The 22,709-nt window shown below is 43.5% G+C and overlaps 1 protein-coding gene across 12 annotated transcripts in view; it reads left to right on the top strand.

Annotated features, from left to right (window-relative positions):
• The window catches only part of si:ch211-285f17.1 (sickle tail protein homolog), a 464,466-nt gene that overhangs the window by 344,320 nt on the left and 97,437 nt on the right, over positions 1-22,709 (top strand). For all 12 annotated transcript variants that reach the window (XM_039753955.1, XM_039753954.1, XM_039753962.1 and 9 more), the window contains one exon: positions 20,074-20,912. In XM_039753955.1, the coding sequence (XP_039609889.1) occupies positions 20,074-20,912 (839 nt within the window). The remainder of the gene's footprint in view (positions 1-20,073; positions 20,913-22,709) is intronic.

The following is a 22,709-nucleotide window of genomic DNA, read 5'->3' as shown; positions in this document are numbered from 1 at the left end:
GGTGAAAAACCATCTCACGGGGTGTACCTGCTTTTCCACACGACTGTAGGTGGAGTACAGAAGTTCTAGATTAACATCTCTGTGTGTGTGCATCCCAAGTGGTCAGAGGGGCTCCAAGCGCAGACTCCCTGATTGATGTCTGCCACCATGTCATAACTTGGGAGGGCTCATTTGCCAAGTTAGCCCCCGTTTTGACCGGCTTTTGCTGAGAGGCTTATCGCCCACAGTCTTTTACCTCGTCGTGATCTGATGAAGTGTGACCGATCAAAGCTGGACTCCTGGGTACGAAACGATTAGCCAGAAGGCCTGTGTGAAAATGTGCCCAGAACTGTGAGGATTTGCTGTTACTTTCAAATTTCGTTATGGTAGATTTTGTTTTCAAAATGTTGCCATTCACTAAGAGGACCAACTATTTGAAATGTAAACTCAAAGCACCAGCTTGGCAGAGGCCCGCGTCCGTTTAGGCGCAGTGAGTGAGGTGAGCTGATACGTGGATTGCTTCCAACTTGCTTCTTTTTTGGTGTTGAATTAAATGCAACTTAGGAATGGAATGATTGGGTTGGATTGGACACACTTTCTTAATCTTAGAGGGGAGATTGTCTTCTCGCTTGACTTTTTGGGGGGTCCAGAGCACAGGGTTAGCCATTCTACAGCTCCCTGGAAGTAATGTTCAGATTAAGGGCCTTACTCCAGGGCCCAACAAGGTAGGATCCCCCTTCTGCCCCTTCCAGATACTGGCGCCTATCCATAGCCTCAGTGATTTAGACAGACACAGATTTAGACTGTGCAGGGTTTATTTGGGGGGGGGGCAGTGCAGTGGGGGTCAGCTTTTAGAAAGTCCTACATAAATGACATGCTGCCGCAGGGTGACCCTCTCCGATCTGGATTTGAACAAGAGTGGAAATGTCCGCATGGCCTAACATTGAGTCCGACGATAGCAACAAAAAGAAGCTGCCGTGTACGCCAGCGCAGTGATCGAGGAAATCAAATTAAGAAATTCATCAGGCTACATCAGGGGTGCCCACACTTTTTCGGCTTGCGAGCTACTTTTAAAATTAGCAGGTCAAAATGATATATATATATATACTAGCCATGTGCACCCAACTACGTTGCGCGTGTTAAAGTTGTCTGTGAACGGCTCCCTGTTTAAACGCGGCTGCCAGTCGTGAACTGGGCCCTTCGTCGCACAGCATTATGATATTTTATAAGGGAAACAAAGTTACAAAAGAAAACCCTTGGACATTGATTTGATAGGACCGGCCTACTCGGAATCACTGTCCGAATTGTAATTATGTGGTGGTGTAGGAGCATTTCTGCTTCTGTCCGTTCACAGTCCGTCTCGTTTTCATGACGCTATCGTTTCCTCTCATGATGTCTTCTCAACCTTTCTCCAATCTCGCAGGTTGCTTTGTGGCAATCCAAAGAGTAAGGCAATATACACGGAGCAATGGTTATAAAAGGGGGACACATAGGTATCCAGGCTCTTTAAAGCATAAATAGGGATCACTTCACTGACATGTGAGCAAGCCACGGTACAACTGTGAGACGCGCAGCACGCCGCTACAAGGTAACAATCATAATTTCCGAACGTGCTGTTACGTTGTCATTCATTTTATCCACTGTCTTTCTTTCATTCAAAAGTTACATAGGCACATACCTTTTATCTTCGCCAATCTCATTCTCTAACCAGGCCTCAGGAGCTAACCAGCGTAACACCGTCCACCACCCCTTTCGTTATTCCGGCACATTGTTGACATCCATGAGTAACAACAACGTACTAAACTGGAAGGTGGTCTACGCATGCGTGGAATTCGCGGACAAACAAAGATCAAGATCTAAATGAAGATCTCTTTAGTTCATTTAAAGCACAACAATTTGTTTAGTTTGAATGTCTGTGTTTTGAGGTGTGACTGGCGTACTGCAGTCTTCAGTAGTATAAGCCTGGAGGAGATTCTTAATGCAATGCCTACGTTTTAGCTGTCTCTCTACTGCCATCTAGTGCTTCTTCTTCTAATTCATTCGTAGACAAACAAAGATCAAGATCCAAATGAAGATTACATATAGAGATAGAGATATACATCTCTCCTGAGTATACTTTATACATAAAATGTATGTTGTCGTACCTTGCATAACTGAATAACCTTTATGGCACAATAACAATTCAATACATTTAAGGACACTAGAGTATTTGGATGTAATAATCTTCATGTGGGAAAAGGCTGACTTGCATAAATACGTAGAGCTGAATAATGCAGTCAAGGAGGTAGCACATTTCCTCATGTTTGGGTACTTTTCCTCTGTGAGTTCCAAAACTATCCAAGAGCCCCAGACTTCCGCTGAATGTCATCCTGTAGTGTCAAAATCTCATCCTGCACTGTGGAGGAGTTTTCGGTGAAACAGTACTGCAATTTCTGATGCGAGTGAATCCCCCTCAACATCTTCCCTAAGTGGATAGCACTTAAATGTAGGGATTGGCTCAAGTAAAGCTGAGTCTTGAAACCGTCTCTCAAAGTCTGACAGACAATTTTCAGTCTGCTCTGTGTAGCGGATGATGTCAAGTTGCGCCACGCCTTCCATTGCGCTCCAGCTCTGACGTGAGGTTTTGGATGTTCCCAAATCAAGGAGCTGCAGCTTTGAGGACAGATGTTATGCATTTTTCGTTTAAAAGCATTAACTGAGCTGATCATATTGACCATATTGGTTTTCTCTTTTCCTTGCAGCTGTAAATTAAGCTCATTCACTTTATGTTGGTCAGATCTGAAAAGAAATGCCAAGTCTAGCGGCCATTGATCGTTATTAAGTTGCTTGTATTCTGCATGTTTAATGACGAGGAGAAACTCCTTTATCTTCAGCCAGGGGTCTTGAAATCTCAGCAGGAGTTTCTCGCTAGCCATCTGCCTCAACGAAGGGCTCTTTTATCATCTCTCCATCTTGGAAGGACTTCTTAAGCTTAATGATCGATGCTTCGGTGTGTCTGCCTTTGCTTTTGAATTCAGCCGAGTGAAAAACGACGGCTGTCCGATTAACTGAGATTTTAGTTCCCTCTCCTTTCTCTTTCTCAGATCGCTGGAAGGACGTCAGTTTCGTAGTTTTATGAACAGTTCGAAAGTGCCTTTCCACATTTTCCTTCTTTGGAATAGCAATGATAGATTGACAGATCAGACAAACGCACTTCGATTGTGACATTGTGAGAGAAAAAAATCCTCTTCCAATTCCACATCCAGCCCATAAACAACAATTTTTTTTAAATCCTTTCTTTAGTCGATATAAATTGGAAGGCTAACTAGATCACTTAGATAACTGGAGTTTTGCAGTAGCTCCTGAGTTTGATCGTGCGATCGGGATGACCAGCGTGTTACAACAACAACAACAACATTTATTTATAGAGCACATTTTCATACAAACAGTAGCTCAAAGTGCTTTACATAATAAAGAATAGAAAAATAAGTCAACATTAATTAACATCGAATAAAAGTAAGGTTCAATGGCCAGGGGGGACAGAAAAACAAAAAAACTCCAGACAGCTGGAGAAAAAAAATAAAATCTGTAGGGATTCCAGACCATGAGACCACCCAGTCCCCTCTGGGCAATCTACCTAACATAAATGAAACAGTCCTCTTTGGATTTAGGGTTCTCACGGAAGGGCTTGATGAAGATGGTCACGTAGACTTCTGCCTTTTAATCCATCTATCATTGTTGGAGCATCATGATGCTTTGAGTAGGTGGAGGTAGCGCAGGCGTTAGAAGAAAAGAGATCTCAGACTGGCTGCCCTGTATGTCAATCAAGTGGCAAATGCCACTAACGTTTAAAAAAATTTTTTTTGAATGCAACGTGATCTACCGGTCGATTGCGATTGACGTCTTGGGCACCTCTGGGCTACATGAATGACTACTTCTGGTTAGGGTGGATGGAGATCCATCCGGTGGGGCCGTCTTTTTCAACCCGAACACCTCCTTTCCAATTGGCACCTTTCTTTAACTCTTTTCGGGATGGATGTCGACTTTTGTCGAAATTCGGGGGTAGAGAACGGTAATCGGCTGTAAAACTCGCCATTATGTTTTAGTTCAACTCTCTTCGCTAGAAGGAAAGTTAGCTTCGTTGGTTTGACCTCGATGGCCTGCTCATGCGTGAGTAGCAAAGAGCAAACCAGTTCTAAAATGGCATCGACGTCTGGCGAGAGACCAAAGCGAATGCACAGAGCACATTTTTGCATATTATCCCCGAATTGGACTCTGACTTGTCTGACTCTGATTTTGATGCAAGTCATCTGGAGATGGAGATCGAAAACAAAAGTGAGGTGCCGGCTTCAGCTGATCGTGGTGCTGGACATGCTTGTGTAGCTGATGCGTCTATGGAAACGTTCGCCTTTGAGGACCGCCACTTAGAATGACGAGGTACAAACCAGACTGCGTCATACTGCCACGCGAAAAGACAGGCCAGCCCGCCCGCCCACCATACATTCCCCTACACAGCCACCAGAGATGCTGACCAGGCAGCCACAGCTGCTACAGCAACAGACGTTTTACGTTGATTTACATGTCAAACCTTTACTTTGCGTGCTTTTCAGAAAAGTGAGTTGCCTGCAAAAAGAATTAAAAGTCTGGGACCGGAAGGTATGGAGCCAGTGGACCTCACTGGGTGTCTTCTCTGTTCTACAGAAGGTTAGCACAAGCGTCCCATCTTGACCCGGAGGGTGATCCACAGACACGTGTGTGACAAATTCTACAAATATGTTATAAAAAGGAGACACACTAAAGTGAAGGAGTTGGGGCACCACCTCGGTGACCCCCCCCCATATAATCTGACGAAGTGCAAAATCATGCAGAGTGCTGTAATTTGAAGAGACGTCTTACCAGATACAGCATCAGAAGGGAACTGAGAACGAGGTGTGCTCTTCCAAGGTGTACGAGGGGGTACCCAAAAATAACCGGAATAGAAAATAATTTTTACTTACTGAAACTTTACTCTCCTTCAAAGTCCTATCCATGTGAATGAATGCACTTGTTCCCACGGTTTTACCTCTGGGGGAAACATTTTTGGAATCACTAAAGAGGGATGTTGTCCAAGGCCTGCAGCGATTTTTCTTTGACTTCCCCCACAGTACAAAAAAGCTTTCCTTCGAGTTCTTTTTTTGTATGCGGGAACAAGAAAAAGTCGCACGGAGCAAAGTTGAGGAGAGTAGGGAAGGTAGCGAGAACTCCAAGACACACAAGTCAATTCGGAAATCTTTTCAGTAGTCCGACGACGCTCTTCGTAAATTGCATTGCCAACTTTTTTCATTTTTTCGTCATTCCTAATCCTGGACGGTCTGCCAGATTTTGTTTTGTCTTCAAGTGATATTTCCCCTCGTAGACCTGTGTTTTACGTAAACCTTCCTCTTTAAAAGTTTCAAGCCTCATTTCAGTTTCAGCAGCTTTTTTCCTCTAAGAGAAGACAAAATTTAACTCAGACTCGCTGTTCTTTATGATCACCCATCGCAAAAATCGCAGAACACGTTTAATAAGCACCAAGAAAAACTGACACAGAATGGCATACGAACAACTCGGAGCAACGCCACTCGGCATAATTCGCAACTGAGTCGAGATTGTGCGCCAGGTACAGATTCACATTATTTTTGGGTACCTCCTCATATATTGTCACTCGGTAGGAAGGGGCGGGTCCAGGAGGACGAACAGTGGAAGTGACATCAGTAGTGGAACGGCTGTCAGCCTTCCGTTCCGCAGAGGGAGGAAGAAAACGAGCGTCAATGCAGCTGGGAGTATCTATGAGGTCCGTCGCGTAACTCTTCAACATCACAAAATGGCCATTGCATGCCCAGTCACACTATGGTTAAGATTAGGTTAGTGTGTGGCATTTCCCGACCTGCATCATAGGCATTGCAAGCTCCAGTCAGACCCATCTTGGAGGAAGAGAGAATGCATTTGAACACAGCGCCAACCCCTGGTTCTGTGGGTAATTACCATCATAGGAGTCCTTGAAGTTGCCTCCCATGCCACACACATGTGACTTTGCTCTGGTCATCTGAAGGCCATTAGATCTACAGTAATGCTCTTAGTTTTATGCCGACTAGTCCACGCTGGATACATTTCTGTTTCTACAGGTGGGTTCAATAACGTCACAGAGACACGGATGGAAATTTGCAAAGGGGAAATTGTGCACAGATGTTACAGATGTTTTCTTCATGCAAAGGACTATCAGCACTTGTAAAGGACCAAACAGTAAGGTGGAGATCAGGACGTTAGGGACCTTCACATCTCGACCTGATGTTATTTTGGATGGGCGCCCTTGGGTTTGTGAGCGGCGTCTTCTCATCACAGTTGTTCTAATGTTCAGTATAAAGTAAACGGTTATCCGAAGACCCTTTCATTCATTTTCTCGATTCCCAAAAATCTCATAACACTGTAGTCCATTGCTGCTTTGGAATCTGTGAGTTTCTGTTTAGGATGACAACTACAATGTGGCCGCCATGTCCGAAAGTGTGAAACACGGAAGTGTCTGAAGATTTAGAGATGTTGTATGGACTGCAGGCAGAGACGGTTTACAGTCTGAATCTTACTAGGTAGGCCTGCCTCGGCGTTACGGCAGAATTACGGGTTAACTCTGAAAAGTATAATTGCCTGAAATATCAATTACTTTTTTTTTTTTACTGTGTAAGTAGAACAAATATGAAAAATAGAACAAAAGTGTCACAAGTCAGCTAACTTTGTCTCAGCAGGTGATGACTGAAATGGCTTGTAGGCGTTTAATATCAAGCAGTTCTGTTCACGTTAATTATGTCTACATGATTATTTCTTACCTCCAGCTTTTAGAACTTTGACACTCAAATGATTCTCTCTTTCCCACGTACACTGAGCCCTTTCTTGAAATCTTGGCTGGACGAAAGGGTTGCTTCCATGTTGGCTTGCTTTCTGAAAGCCTGCGATTAAGGCTGTCGGCAGTCTGCCGTCTGTCTTGACATCTGAGAAACCCGGTGTGGAAAGGATTTTGGTTTTTATATAGCGCCTGGCTATTGAATGTCATGTCAAGACTACCTGATAGGTATAGACAGATATATATGAGAGACACTATATGATAGATAGATGTGAAAGGTACTATATAATACAGTAGATAGATAAATAATATGAAAGGCACTATATAATATCTATCTATATATATATATATATGTATATATACACAATATACACTATATATATATATATATATATATATATATATATATATATATATATATATATATATATATATATATGTATGTATATGTATATATGTATGTATATGTATATAAATATATATATATATATATATATATATATATATTCACCTCCCTGCCGCTCACGTTGTGAAGGTGGTGGCTTAACGCACACTTTGGAGATGTGGACGGATCACCTGCTTGTTTACTACTCCTCCTGCAGTGCTGCATGTTCTGCTCCTCGCACTGCGCATTGATCATTTCAAAGCCTGTAGAGCAGTTGAACCTCGCTTCGCTCACCTACCCGATATCCGGGGCACACTAAGCGCCTGCCACTTCGCATATCTGCCGCTTGCGTTGTGAAAATTGAGCTGAATGCAAGCTAAGGAGATGCAGATGGATCAGCTGCTGTCTCTCTGCTGCTGGTGAGCTGCGTGTTCTGCTCATTTAAAAATCCTGTGCAGCAGCTGTCCTTTGGTCTCACTGCTTTGTCTTGTGAGACGTTAAAGTGTCTCTCGCAGGATGTCCAGGCTGATTATTACTATCCTTATTTTTTAATTTGCATATGGGATTATTATTCTCTTGTGCATCCTTTTTTGCCTTCTTTTCTCATCAAAACTTTTTCGTGTCTCTTTTCAACGCGCTGTTCTTTCTTCTTCACTTAGTCGTTCACGTGCAATCTAGAACTATAACATTTTTAAGAGCTGGGAGCACATGAAGTGTGTCTGCCAAAAGCATTCCAACAACTGCGAGGTTAGATGTCCGTGAGCTTGTTTTAAATTGTAAGTAGGGCGTAATGTTCCCAAAGTGACCTTCTCAGTGTGTGTGTATATACATATAAATATATATATATGTATGTGTATGTGTGTATGTATATGTAAATTTATCTGTATGTATGGATATATATGTGTGTGTGTATGTATGTATATGTATGTGTATATATATGTATATATGTTTATGTGTGTGTGTGTGTAATATATATATATATATATATATATATATATATGACAGCAACACTCCTATCAATGACAAAACAATTACATTAACATCCATGTTACGTTATTTTTAAAATTTTTCCTTTTCTTTTCATAACTTCTTTAACACACTACTTCTCCGCTGCGAAGCATGGGTATTTTGCTAGTGTGTGTGTGTATATATATATATATATATATATATATATATATATATATATATATATATATATTATATATATATGTGTGTGTGTGTGTGTCTGTATGTGTGTGTGTATGTGTGTATGTATGTATGTATGTATATGTATTATATTATATATATATATGTGTGTGTATATGTATATATATATATATATATATATATGTGTGTGTGTGTGTGTGTGTGTGTGTGTGTGTCTGTATGTATATATATATATATATATATGTGTGTGTGTGTGTGTGTGTGTGTGTGTGTGTATATATATATAATGTATGTATGTATATATATCAGTAACGGCATACTGCATGATAACATTCAGTGAATTCACTTGACTTGAGCATTCCTAGTTCTCATCCTCTTTCTTTCTCTGTTTAGTATTCATGTGCTCAGAGTTTGATGCGCTAGCTGCTTCCTGAGCCGCTCTTCTTGTCTCCACCCTAGCGGCCGCTTCTTCTCTTCTTTCGTCTGATTAAGTCCGTGTTTATGTTGCAATTACTTAGAATGTTTTCTTTAAGTTTTCACTTAAGCTGGCAGTTAAGTCTTTAATCTGCCTCAAGAATGATTTAATTTATGAAGAGGTAGGGGAAGTGACGGCGAGAGTGGTTGTGGATGAGAACGGCGCCTGTACACATGTGCTGTATGGCTGCTGCCGAGAGTTGATTCTACAATAAAATAAATAAAAATAAAGAGTTATAACCTTGGAAGTCAATCATCACCCCGAAAGCGAATAGTAGACATCACGTAGTATCCATCCATTATCCTAACTACAGGGTCACGGAGTCTGCTAGAGCCAATCTCAGCCAACACAGGGTGCAAAGCAGGAATCAAACCCCAGGCAGGGCGCCAGCTCACCGCAGGGCGTACACACACCAAACACACACTGGGACAATGTAGAATCATCAGTGCAACTAACCATTGGACTGTGGGAGGACACCAGAGCACCCAGAGGAAACCCACACAGACACAAGGAGAACATGCAAACTCCACGCAGGGAGGACCCACTGCGCCACTGTGCCGCCCATCACGTAGTATATGTGTACCAAATTTCAAGTCAATCGGTCAAACGATTTGAGAGCTACAGGTGATTTAAAATCCTGGACAGACAAACAAACAGCCACAGTAGCGTATTATAGAAGAAGATAGATGATATATATATATATATATGCAGTGGTGTGAAAAACTATTTGCCCCCTTCCTGATTTCTTATTCTTTTGCATGTTTGTCACACAAAACGTTTCTGATCATCAAACACATTTAACCATTAGTCAAATATAACACAAGTAAACACAAAATGCAGTTTTGAAATGATGGTTTTTATTATTTAGGGAGAAAAAAAAATCCAAACCTACATGGCCCTGTGTGAAAAAGTAATTGCCCCCTGAACCTAATAACTGGTTGGGCCACCCTTAGCAGCAATAACTGCAATCAAGCGTTTGTGATAACTTGCATTAAGTCTTTTACAGCGCTCTGGAGGAATTTTGGCCCACTCATCTTTGCAGAATTGTTGTAATTCAGCTTTATTTGAGGGTTTTCTAGCATGAACCGCCTTTTTAAGGTCATGCCATAGCATCTCAATTGGATTCAGGTCATTGGATATATAGCGACCACAAGGTGGCATCTCAGAGGCCCAAACAGCAGCCACAACTCCCTTTGACACAGTTCCTGGTCACAGTTAGTTATTCTATAACAACAGGCTCAGAACAATATATTATATGCATTCTTTTCTGTCTCCTTCTGCTCCTCCCAGAGTGAGGTGAGATGCCACCTTTTCCTTTGGGCCCAAGAGAACCTCTGGTGCCACGGCATTGCACAACAGAAGCGCTTCTGGGTCCCACGAAAGCTGCACACAGTAGGAAGGTCTTCTCCCGGCAGCGCCCTCTGGTGGCACCCTAGGACCCCAACAGGCCTGTCCTTCCAAACCACAAGCCCCAGGCTACCCTGTGGGTGTCCAAACTGGGTGCAAGCCCGAGGAGCACTGCCACTTCTTGTACCAGTGGGATGAACTCTTCTTGATGCAGTTAACACTGAAGACTATGCTGATTACTTAGATTTCAAACCCATCTGTTAATGAGTACTAAAGCTAGTATACCTTAATAAAAGATAATGTATGTGTGTCTGTGTATCTGGTGGCTATGTTTCTGGAATCTGAAGCATTTTTAGAAATAAAATGCATTGCATTTTTCATCCCAACAGATGGCACATAACAAACATTAACACTACTTTCATAAATCCCATACCAAATGGCATGTAACAGAGATCTGTTCTTTGCGTCTACGTTGATTATTTACATTTACATTTCAACCGGTCTTATACTGGTAGCACAGTTAGTTTGTCGTAGCAAAATGCACTCCTACAAATGTTTGTGATGCACCATCTGTTGGAATGGCAAATGAAATGCGTATGACTCTGTTATGTGCCATTTGGCATGGGATTTGTAAAAACATAAAACCAGAAAATTTGTTTTAAAATCTCAAGTATACTTAATGTCTACGTATAACATAGAATGTCTGTCTGTATGTTCCCTATGCAATCCTAAACCCTTTGATCGCTCCAGGCCACATTTTCCATAGTTACTCTTAAGACTATACGGACAGGATAGGCTGCCATGAAACCTGGACACCCCCCACCCCATCCCCCTAATTTCATCACCTTGACACATGAAGAATGTAGATGCTTTGACAAAATACTTGGGGGTTTGATGGCTCGCAGATGACAAAAGCAATGGGAAAATATCCCGTAGGCAGATGAAACTAAATTTGAGTTGTTCAAAAATATGCAGAGTGTGGCGTAAAAAGGGCACCACATACCACCTTGAAGGCACCATCCCAACGGTGAAGTCATGGTGTGCTGGGCCGCCTGCCATCGTCAAAGAGCAAACAAACTCCCAAGTTTTTCAAGGTGTCCTACAGGTCTATGTAAAAATGGCTGTCCACCAGATGAAGCTCAGTAAAAGTTGGGTGGCCGTAAACATTGAAATAAATCTGCTGCAGAATGGCTTCAGAAAAGGAAACCTGGAGCAGTCAGAGGCCAGAGCTGAACGCAGTGGGGATGCTGTGGGGGTGACAAAGTTTCATAAATTATCAAGTGGACGTAAAGGACGGGCCTGGTAAACGTTGGAGTTTATGGGACAGTTTTTTTTTATAATGTATTTTCAGGGAATTGTACAAGGTCATCAATAAATCACTTGGTGGTATGTGTCTTTGGCGGGCCACCTGTTGGGGAGCTTCAGCCGGCTGACAGCCTTTACGTGATCTTTGTCCTTTGGCAGGGCGTCTCATGCCGAGTCACGTTCTTCTGGCTGCCATGTTTTGTTTTTTTTTTTTCCTTTTTCCAAAAAGTGTTGTGAGGCTCTGGGAGTGAAAAGTTGGCCTCTCGACTCTGTGAACTGCTTATTTATCTTAACTTTTAGCCTGATTAGAGCTGCGGTACATCCAAGAGCCCGGAAAAGTGACTGCGCTTCCCCCATGGAGTTTTTTTTTCTCCATGTCAGAGCGGATGAGCGTTTTTAATTACTTCTGTGCGGTATGATGTCTGTTAAGAAGAATCCAGTCGGTAACAATTTCAAAAAGTGGAGGTGAACTGAAACATAAAAAGAAAGCTGCTTGGGAACGATGGGCCACAGTGGGAAAAACTGGGAGAAGCTGTCGTCAGTTTTGTTAAATCCTCCCAAGGTGTCTAAAATGAATGTATAGCATGGGAAAGGCGCTATATACATAAAATGTATTATTACTATTATCATCTATCTTACCTGTCTGTCTATCTGTCTATCATATAGTGCCTTTCATATCTCTGTCTATCTTATATAGTGCCTTTCATATCTATCTGTCTATCATATGATGCCTTTTATATCTATCTGTTATATAGTGCCTTTCATATCTATCTATTTATATAGTGCCTTTCATATCTGTCTGTCTGTATTATATAGTGCCTTTCATATCTCTATCTATCTTATATAGCGCCTTTCATATCTGTCTATCTATCATATGGTGCCTTTTATATCTATCCATCTTATATAGTGCCTTTCATATCTGTCTATGTTTTAAACTTTTATTCCATACAGCAACTTTGAAAAGCTCTTATTTTGCTGTGATGCTCATTCTTGTAAAGGCAGCGGTGACCTTGTAGTGCGTGGGCGCTGCCATAAAACTCACTCCACCAATTAGCCTGACAGCTCCGCCGCGGCCCCTGAGAAAACCAACTCATTGGGAGCAGCCTCCCAATTTACAGCGGAAGTGGGAATCATCGTTCTACTGCCGGTGCTGATTAGGAAAGTCAGTCAGATGGTATTCTGTCGGCCACTGCTCCGATAACGCCTTTGATTTAGGGCCGGGTATTCAGAGGGAGATAATGACTTGGTGAAAATAAGTCTTTCTCTAATATGCCTACAGCTGTAATTGCTTCTTCCCAGAGGAAAGTGTCTGAGGCGCGGTGCTCGAGATAATTCACTGGCTGGGAGAGCGAGGTGGTAAACCTGTTAGCGTGGAGGACACTCTTGGCCCCCCATCTCTCTTGCTAACACACTCACACGGCACTAAAAATGCTTTATCACAATTAGCTTTCTTTTGGCCTCCTGAAACGCTGCAAGCTTCTTTTGCTCTTTCCGTTTAGTTATCTTCAGGTCTGTGAGGGCGCAATCATCCGGCCGTCTCGAGCGATGGGGCTGGCAGCCAAGATGCGGGACTGCCACTGTTTTTTTTTTATTACAAAATACATTTACCTTGTGCAGAATTCAGCTGAAGGTCTCACTTCAGATTGCTTCTGTATTTGGATACACAGATGAGATTAAAATGAATTGTACAAGATGGACCTTTTCTAAATAAAACACAAAAATTTATAAGCTGGTGTGTTACTGTAGGATGAGTGAGACACAACACTCATTACTGGACTCGTCTGCACAAACACACACACACACAGATTATTTCTACATAAGTACCATCTATCTGAGTGATGCCAACAATGCCAGTCACTCTGTATACTCCACATAGTGACATCAGTGTGACTAATGGCCAGGTGTCCCCAGATGACATCCTGAGTTAAGTGCTAGCTATCTATCTATCTATCTATCTATCTATCTATCTATCTATCTATCTATCTATCTATCTATCTATCTATCTATCTATCTATCATATAATGCCTTTCACATCTACAGTATCTATCATATAGTGCCTTTCATATCTATCTGTCATATAGTGCCTTTCATATTTATCTATCTGTTATATAGTGCCTTTCCTATCTATCTATTATATAGTGCCTTTCTATTTATCTGTCTATCTGTTATATAGTGCCTTTCATATATTTCTGTTATATAGTGCCTTTCATATCTGTATCTATCATATAGTGCCTTTCATATCTCTATCTATTATATAGTGCCTTTCACATCTATATATCTTATCTATCTCTATTATATAGTGCCTTTCATATATAGCTATATAGTTGCAGAGTTTCAGTGTAGTATCTGTGTACCAAATTTCAGGCTACAGGTTATCTGATTTTGAACCTTGACCTTTCTGGGTTGACCTTTGACCTTGGAGGTCAATCATCACCCTGAAAGTGGACAGTAGAGGTCACGTAGTATATGTGTACTAAATTTCATGGTCAATAAGGTCAAACGGTTTGCGAGCTGCAGGTGATTTAAAATCCTGGACTGACTGACCGACCGACAGACAGACAGACGGCCACAGTAGCATAGTACATATTACACAGATACGCCCTCACGCCTCGCCACGCGCCGCCCATAGAATATTCTAACATTGTGCAGTGGCAAAAAGAGTTCTGTCAATAAGAAAACTGGTAGATGATGAGAACCACATTTCCATGTTTTCAAAGAGAATGGGCAGATGAACAACATGGAGTCTGGTTTTGGGAAAAACGTTCCACCTGCACAGGGTAATTTTGGCAATTTTAGTGCGTGCCTTTATTAAACCAAAATAAATTAGAAGATATAAAAAAAAAATAGATGCATTATTTGCGTTTCTGTAACCGTCTCATTATCTCCAGGGGCATGATTGTGGAAGGCAAAATGAGGGGAACTTTACCGTAAATTGCAGCAGATTGTGGGTCATTTCCGGAGGGTGGGAATGGACGGAGTGTCTGCCTTGGGGGGGCAGAGCCGGGCTGTTGGATGCCTACCAGGATCCTGAGCTGTTTTGTCGCGTGGTGGGTGTGGCATGCACCATAAACCCCCCCCTCCATATGTCCTGATGTGTGGTATTCGGTAAGACTTGAGGGACCTTCAAAACTCGACTTGACGTCATTATAGCAGAGTGAAGTGGACAGGACTGGTGGGCTTTGTTGGGCTGAATTTCCTGCCCTCGTCCAGAATGTTCGAATGTTCTTCAGCACTTTGGGACTCTTCACTTCATAACTCATCCCCTGCTGTCCTCAGTCCGCCTTGTTGCTCTTCCTCGGGTCTTTCTCTAGTGCTGCCATGTCTGTCTTTTTTTTTTTTTTTGTAGTCCTCAGACTGAAACTGGACAGAGGACTCTCCGGGTGTACGACCACACCAGTGTTTGTGCATAAGTCGACTTGATGTCATTTTGGGAGACAGGACAGGCGATCTTTGTTGACAGATTGGCCTGCTGTCGTCCAGACTCTTCTAATGGTCGCCCGCCTGTTTTTGTTCGCTGCTCATCATTTGCCCGTCCCTCATTATGAACCTGCCTGGCGTCATGTCTCCTGGCCTCCCTGCACCACCTCACCATTTGTGCAGACGTGGTCTCGACGCCCGGTTCTTGCCCCTGTCCCATATGTGTCTTGTCCATTTTTTCGGCATTTGCGTTTGTTTTCTGCAGGAATTCCGCTCGGGTCACCTGATCCTAAAGATGTCCATTTAGGTCGGGATGAATTGTTCCCTTTAAATTGCTTTGGTGGGGTTGTGTATATGCAGGTGGCGTCCTCCAGAATTGGTTTCAAAATAATCCCCGGACCTCATAGTGTTTTTCAACCCACCGTTTCTCATGTTAACTGTATTGGTAACCCACCATCCTGGTCCCCCTTGTTGATCTGAGTGCGGTTGACCGGGTGGGGGGGGGGAGTGGAGTGGATCGAGCCGTGACCCCCCAACCCTCCATTATTATTAACAATGGCAACTCGCAACCCATCGGTGGCAGCACAGACCCCGTGGCTGAGGCGCACTAATATGGTGGGACCCAGTGGCTAAAACGCATAACGGCTTTACGTGATCTGATATGACGGTAAACTGAATTGAGTGCCCAGTGAAAATGAAATACAAAACTGTTTTTGGTTCTGCAGTTGTAGGGAAATGGAGATTGTTGAATGTCAAAATTCTTGTTAGGTGACGAAGTAGAAGCCATGAAATGCAAAGAATTTGGATGAGGAAGGAAGACCAAGACTCGTGGTGCAAAGCAGGGGCTGACTGAGAGCAGAGGTTACATTCTGTCATGTCGGCTCCTGTCCTGCATATTCGTACTCATCAGCTGGCTCTCTGTAGCAGTGCTGCGACCCAATGGCCTCCATTTCCCAGCTGCCCCGTGAGTCTTTTCCTGATTGGATATCTGCAACAGCCTCCTCTCTGGTCCTTTCTTAGACGTCTCTCTCCCACTTTTGTTGAACCTCTGGTGGTCTCGTTTCTTATCCTGTCCTTTCTTGTAACTTCACGTGTCCATCTCAAGATTCTCATTTCTGCCCCGTCCAACGTCTTCTCCTGCGCTCAGGAGTGTTGAGTAAAAGGCGTATATGGCAAGGACTCTGAGAGCATGACGAGGAAGATCCACTGGTTTGAAAACGTCACCGGAGTGGCTTTGTGACACGTCTCGGAGTGTCCTTGAGTGGCCCACACGTCAACCCCATAAAACATCTGGCAGTTCACCGACACTTCCCAACCAATCAGGATCTGCCAGGAAGAAGGGGATCAACTGCCCAAATCCAGGTGTGCCAAGCTTGTAGAGACTCGGCCAAGAAAACACAAAGCTGGAATTGCTGCCACAGCAAAAGGGTCTGCGTGATTCCACGAGTGACAGGTTTCACATGTTAAATTGTAATACATTTGCAAACCTTTCATGAAGACATCTTTACACTTTGTCATTCTGGGTTATAGAGTGTAGACTGACTAAAATGTCATCTCCAGCACAACAAAGTGTGCAGGCAGCGTGAAGGGGTCTTCATATTTTCTCGGTCCACTCTAAGCTCTCACACCCTGCCCTGAGTGTCTGCCCTTCTATTCTTCCTGTTGAAACAGTGAAAGAGGCCAGCAGGCCCTTCGTAGAATTTTTTACATAGGAAATATGAGATCGCATCTGCGGCACTCCAGCAGTAATTTCTCCATTCCCTTGTGGCGAGACAATAATGTTAAACTGCAACTCACAGGAAAAGTGAAAAAAAATAAAACACAACAAAATTCATCACATTTTTTGTGGTGTACCTAAGCGAAAGAATATGCAGAAAAACAAGCATGGCCTGTATGGTTTCAGGATTTTTGAAGGGGTCACGCTGAAGGCAGGAAAGTGAGAAGGCTTCATCAGCTGGGTTGAGGCAGAGGTCTGTAGCTTTCTTCTATACTAGCTGAGCTACGCATCCAAGACGAGTTGAAACCGAAGTAATCGACGTACACCTCGGCATGAACGATTGCAGTGCACCATCTAGTGATGCACCTCCTGTTAGAATGACAAATGCAATGCCTGTGTCTCTGTTAGGTGCCATAAAAGCAGAGTTAATGTTTGTGATGCACCGTCTGTTGGAATGATAAATGCAATGCACATGCCTTTGATATATACCATTTGATATGGGATTCGTAAAAATCAGTGTTAATTTATATACATAGGTAAATAGACTGGAAAGGCATTATATGAAGAATAGATAGCTATGAAAGTGGCTATATATTAGATAAATACGTAAGGTGCTACAGTATATAACAGATGAATAGAACTTTTTTGTCCACAGGGGGAAATGTGACTGTTTCTGTGCCATTTGGTATAGTATTCATAAAAGCAGTGTTAATGTTTGTGAAGCGTCACCTGTTGGAAGTTGGAATGACAAATGTAATGCACATGACTCTTGTTATATGTCATTGGTATGGTATTCGTATAAGCAGTGTTAATGTTGGTAATGTGCCATCTGTTGGAATTACATTATATAAGAGAGAAAGGTATGGAGAGATGAAACACACATATATGATAGATGGATAGATAGATAGAAGAGTGCTATACAAAAAAAATTGTATTGTTGTTTGTACATAATCTTATGCAGTTAGCAGCACAATCCCGTTATTAAAATCTCCTGATGTAATATTAGTTCTATCTATTATATAGTGCCTTTCATATCTATCTATCTATCTATCTATCTATCTATCTATCTATCTACAGTGCATCCGGAAACTATTCACAGCACATCACTTTTTTCACATTTTCTTATGTTACAGCCTTATTCCAAAATGGATTAAATTCATTTTTTTCCTCAGAATTCTACACACAACACCCCATAATGACAACGTGAAAAAAGTTTACTTGAGGTTTTTGCAAATTTATTAAAAATAAAAAATTGAGAAATCCCATGTCCATAAGTATTCACAGCCTTTGCTCAATACTTTGTCGATGCACCTTTGGCAGCAATTACAGCCTCAAGTCTTTTTGAATATGATGCCACAAGCTTGGCACACCTATCCTTGGCCAGTTTTGCCCATTCCTCTTTGCAGCACCTCTCAAGCTCCATCAGGTTGGATGGGAAGCGTCGGTGCACAGCCATGTTAAGATCTCTCCAGAGATGTTCAATCAGATTCAAGTCTGGGCCACTCAAGGACATTCACAGAGTTGTCCTGAAGCCACTCCTTTGATATCTTGGCTGTGTGCTTAGGGTCGTTGTCCTGCTGAAAGATGAACCGTCGCCCCAGTCTGAGGTCAAGAGCGCTCTGGAGCAGGTTTTCATCCAGGATGTCTCTGTACATTGCAGCAGTCATCTTTCCCTTTATCCTGACTAGTCTCCCAGTTCCTGCCCCCCACAGCATGATGCTGCCACCATCAACCTACTTCACTGTAGGGATGGTACTGGCCTGGTGATGAGCGGTGCCTGGTTTCCTCCAAACGTGACGCCTGGCATTCACACCAAAGAGTTCAATCTTTGTCTCATCAGACCAGACAAATTTGTTTCTCATGGTCTGAGAGTCCTTCAGGTGCCTTTTGGCAAAGTCCAGGCGGGCTGCCATGTGCCTTTTATTAAGGAGTGGCTTCCATCTGGCCACTCTACCATACAGGCCTGATTGGTGGATTGCTGCAGAGATGGTTGTCCTTCTGGAAGGTTATCCTCTCTCCACAGAAGACCTCTGGAGCTCTGACAGAGTGACCATCGGGTTCTTGGTCACCTCCCTGACTAAGGTCTTTCTCCCCCGATCGCTCAGTTTAGATGGCCGGCCGACTCTAGGAAGAGTCCTGGTGGTTTCGAACTTCTTCTACTTCTGGATGATGGAGGCCACTGTGCTCATTGGGACCTTCAAAGCAGCAGAAATTTTTCTGTAATCTTCCCCAGATTTGTGCCTCGAGACAATCCTGTCCTGGAGGTCTACAGACAATTCCTTTGACTTCATGCTTGGTTTGTGCTCTGACATGAACTGTCAACTGTGGGACCTTCTATAGACAGGTGTGTGCCTTTCCAAATCAGGTCCAATCAACTGAATTTACCACAGGTGGACTCCAATGAAGCTGCAGAAACATCTCAAGGATGATCAGGGGAGACAGGATGCACCTGAGCTCAATCAGATGACATCCTGAGGACATCCTGAGTTAAGTGCTATCTATCTATGTGTCTGTCTGTCTGTCATATAGTGCCTTTCATATCCATCTGTCTATCTATCTATCTATCCTGCTGTCATCCACAGGGTCCCCTCAGGGTTGTGTTCTTTCTCCACTTTTGCACGTCCTCCACTCTCAGTAAATGTGTAAACGGGTTCATCTTAAACTTTGCTGAATGTGAGCCTTCACAGTGAATTGTCCAGTGGTAGATGATTTTATTAAATGGCCTGATGGATCTTTTCTACATCTACTTTACACAATGAGGACTTTCAGCCAACAAATAATTCAGGCGAATTGTGTCAGGAAACGCGATGGGTGGTCCTTTATGCAAACATCAATATGTCTATACTGGGACTGTGGTCTTTTTAAATTTTCTTCCTTTTTAGCCATTCTGGCGTGTGTGTGTGTGTGTTATTATATTGGGCTTTCTAATAGCCCTGTCAATGTCTTTATTGCTTCTGTTCAAATGCTGCGTCCTATTTCTTCCTGGGTCTGGGGTTGTCAGGTTGCTTTATTAATAGGTGGTCACCTACAATGATGGGCCAGGAGGTCAAGGAGCAGAAGCCTTTTCTGTTGAGCTCGCCGTGACATGACACTCATTGCTCACCATTTGGCGCGAAGGTGTTTTCTTTTTCTTGTTGTAATGTAACTTTTCGTTGAGTATTCGCTAAATTTTTGAAGTTTCAAGTATCACTGCGCCAACCTGCCATACCTGTCTGTTTCTTGTCCTGTCATGTGACACAGTGCAGCAAATCCAGCTTCTCGTTGTTTTGTGTAATCAAGAAATGCACAAATATGTTTTCTGCTTTTAAAAATCAAGTACACTGTATGTTGTTGTGGAGGGTTAACGAGTGGGCCCTTTGGGTATGGAGGTCCCCTCACCTTGTTTGGGCTATGGAGACCTCCACCAGGCCACTACATTTTCTTTGTTAAACTCTGACCACTGTGCTCTTGTTCTGTTTTCTCCTTTTCAGATGCACAGAGAGAGTTTCTCTCCCAGAGAGGCGCCATATCCCTTACGTCAAACCCAGGGCCAGCCACCTCTTCATGGAGTTCAAAGCTCCTTACCTCACCCTGTGGCCCACTCCATGCCCCCGTCACCATCTCGGATTCAATATGGGGCGCCCCGTGCCATGGTCATGCCAGGCAGTGCCACGATTCCCAGAGTGCCCCAGGGCAGGTCTGTTTCACCCAGCCCAAGTGCCATTCTTGAAAGGAGGGACGTAAAGCCCGATGAAGATATGAGCAATAAAGCGGTTGCACTTTTACGCAATGATAGCCTCTACGCTGACCCCTACCTGCTGCAGGAGGCGCGATTGAGCATCGCCTCGTCCCATAGCTGCCACCCAGGGGATGTGCCTGACCACGTTATGGGCTACCATCGGGGATCGGTCAGGTCTACCGGCTCTTATTCCAGCTCAACGATGACCACGGAGATGATGGAGCATCATGCCGTTTACCGTCAGAAGTCAAGGAAATACTCTGATAGCCACTTGCCCACTTTGGGCACCAAAACGCCGCCAGCTTCTCCTCACAGAATGACTGATATGAGGGTAGTGGAGATGCACGCTGGCCAAAACGCCCATGTAGTCCCTACATCTCCTCCTCCTCCGCCACCTCCACATGGGGTCCAGCTGGACAGGTCATCTCCCATCCGCCAATCCTTCAAGAAGGAGCAAGGGGGTGCCATGGAGGTCATGAAAACCCGTAGCAATATGGCGTCTCCAGCTCTTCCGGACAACATGGCAATGCAAGTGGACAAGCAGCTGATGGGGCAGGGACCTGCAGCCTCTTCGAATGATCCACAGACTCGGTAAGTGAAGTTGTTTGAAGGAGTCATGTGAGTAAAAGTCCATCCATCTGGTGGCCTCATCCAGTCCAGGGTTGCAGGGCCCTGACTTCATAGCAGGACGAGACAACAACAGTCAAATCATTACTTATTTTTTGCTCTACTTCCTTCCACCCTGGACGGGGATCACTTTCTCTAACGGAGGGGTCCCCCGAAACCCCTTGAGCAGCTAGCGGGCCTCGGGAGTTGGCAAATGAAGTGAGTAAATAAATCGTTAAATAAATAGAGCGCACAGGAGGAGGGGCTTAAATGGGCACAATAGCATGACGGAGCAGCTTCAGTGTGTTAATAATAATAATAGCATTTAGACCTGCTAGGTGGGAGAATACTTTCTTTCTCTTTAATTCGTGATTGAGACCTTTAACATTCCTGATCAGAAAGTTAACTGTAACAGTAGCGTGACAGTGCAGCTCCAGGGTGTTATTATTATTATTATTATTAATATTATTATTAACTAGCCATTCCCCACGGCTCTGCCTGCCTAGTAGTGGAACAGGACAAAATTTAAAAGTCAATTAACGACAAGGTATCACTAGCTAAGCTGAGGCAAGTTACGCTCCAAAACACAGAGACAGACCGACTCCCCACTCCTGGCGTCAGCCTTTGTCTCAGATTAGCGTGAATATATCACTCCGGCAAGTGAACGATTATTCTTAGCAAGATGAGAGAAGTCGCAAAATCAACCGGAATGTTCCAGCAAATTCTCGAAAAAAAATCTGTGAAGTAGTTCTCTCGTTCGCTAGCTAAGCCGAGGCAAGGTACACTCCAACACATGGCGAGAGGTAGAGCAACTGGCGTGTGAGTGAGCAGGACCCCGCCCGCCACCCTACTCGTGAGGTCCCGCCCGCCACCCTACTCGTGAGGTCCCGCCCGCCACCCTACTCGTGAGGTCCCGCTTCCCCCCAGCCCTTGCCCCGCAGCCATTATAATTTTATGAGTGTTCACATTGGGAATGGATGCAAATACATTTCGGTTGAGAGTCCCTATCATCCACATTGGGTGCGTAGATATTTATCAGTTAAATAAATTATTACCAATGATGATCACATACCTCCCTTCAGGATCAGATCCTACTTCTGATACACACCTCTAGTTTTGCTTGTAAAGGTGGAATGAAGTATTTGGCCAATCCAGTCTCTGTGCAGCTGAAACTGATCGTTGCTAATTAAGTGGGTCTCCTGTAAAATTACTACAGGGTGGTCCAGATCTAATTATGCAGATCCAAATAGTCTGGATGACTTTTGATTTATGCGGGGACGATTCCAGTTCGGCGCAAAGACGATTCTTCATGTCGTCAGTTCGCACACTTCTCGATGGCCCAGGATTTTTCGGGTGATTTTCTATGTAATAAACCTAATAAGTTATAGCGTAATGAAAATTTCAGAATTACACCTGGACCAGCCTATACTTTTAGCAAGTAGACTTGTTTGGTGGGAGAATAATTTCATTCTCTTTAATTCATGATTGAGACCTTTACCATTCCAGTTCACAAAGTTAACTGTGACAGAGCAGCTCCAGGGTGTTAGGGAGTAATTGGCCAGCTGAGCTTTGACACGTGGACGTGTACGGTGGCCAATTGCCTCATCTTATGTATAAACGTCTATGCATGGAAGTGTGTGTGTGTCTGTCTGTCTGGACTGGAAGTGCGAGGCTACAGCATGAAGCTCAAAAAAATTGACTCCGTCACCGAGAAAAGAGAAACTCACTTAGCCGCTAATACACAAGCGAGGCAAGCACATTGGCAAAAGATGCAAATAAGTT

The sequence above is a fragment of the Polypterus senegalus genome, chromosome 5 (genome assembly GCF_016835505.1).
Source record: "Polypterus senegalus isolate Bchr_013 chromosome 5, ASM1683550v1, whole genome shotgun sequence".
Classification (NCBI taxonomy): Eukaryota; Metazoa; Chordata; class Cladistia; order Polypteriformes; family Polypteridae; genus Polypterus; species Polypterus senegalus.
The sequence above is the reverse complement of the archived record's forward strand: the minus strand, read 5'-3'. Positions and strand labels throughout refer to the sequence as shown.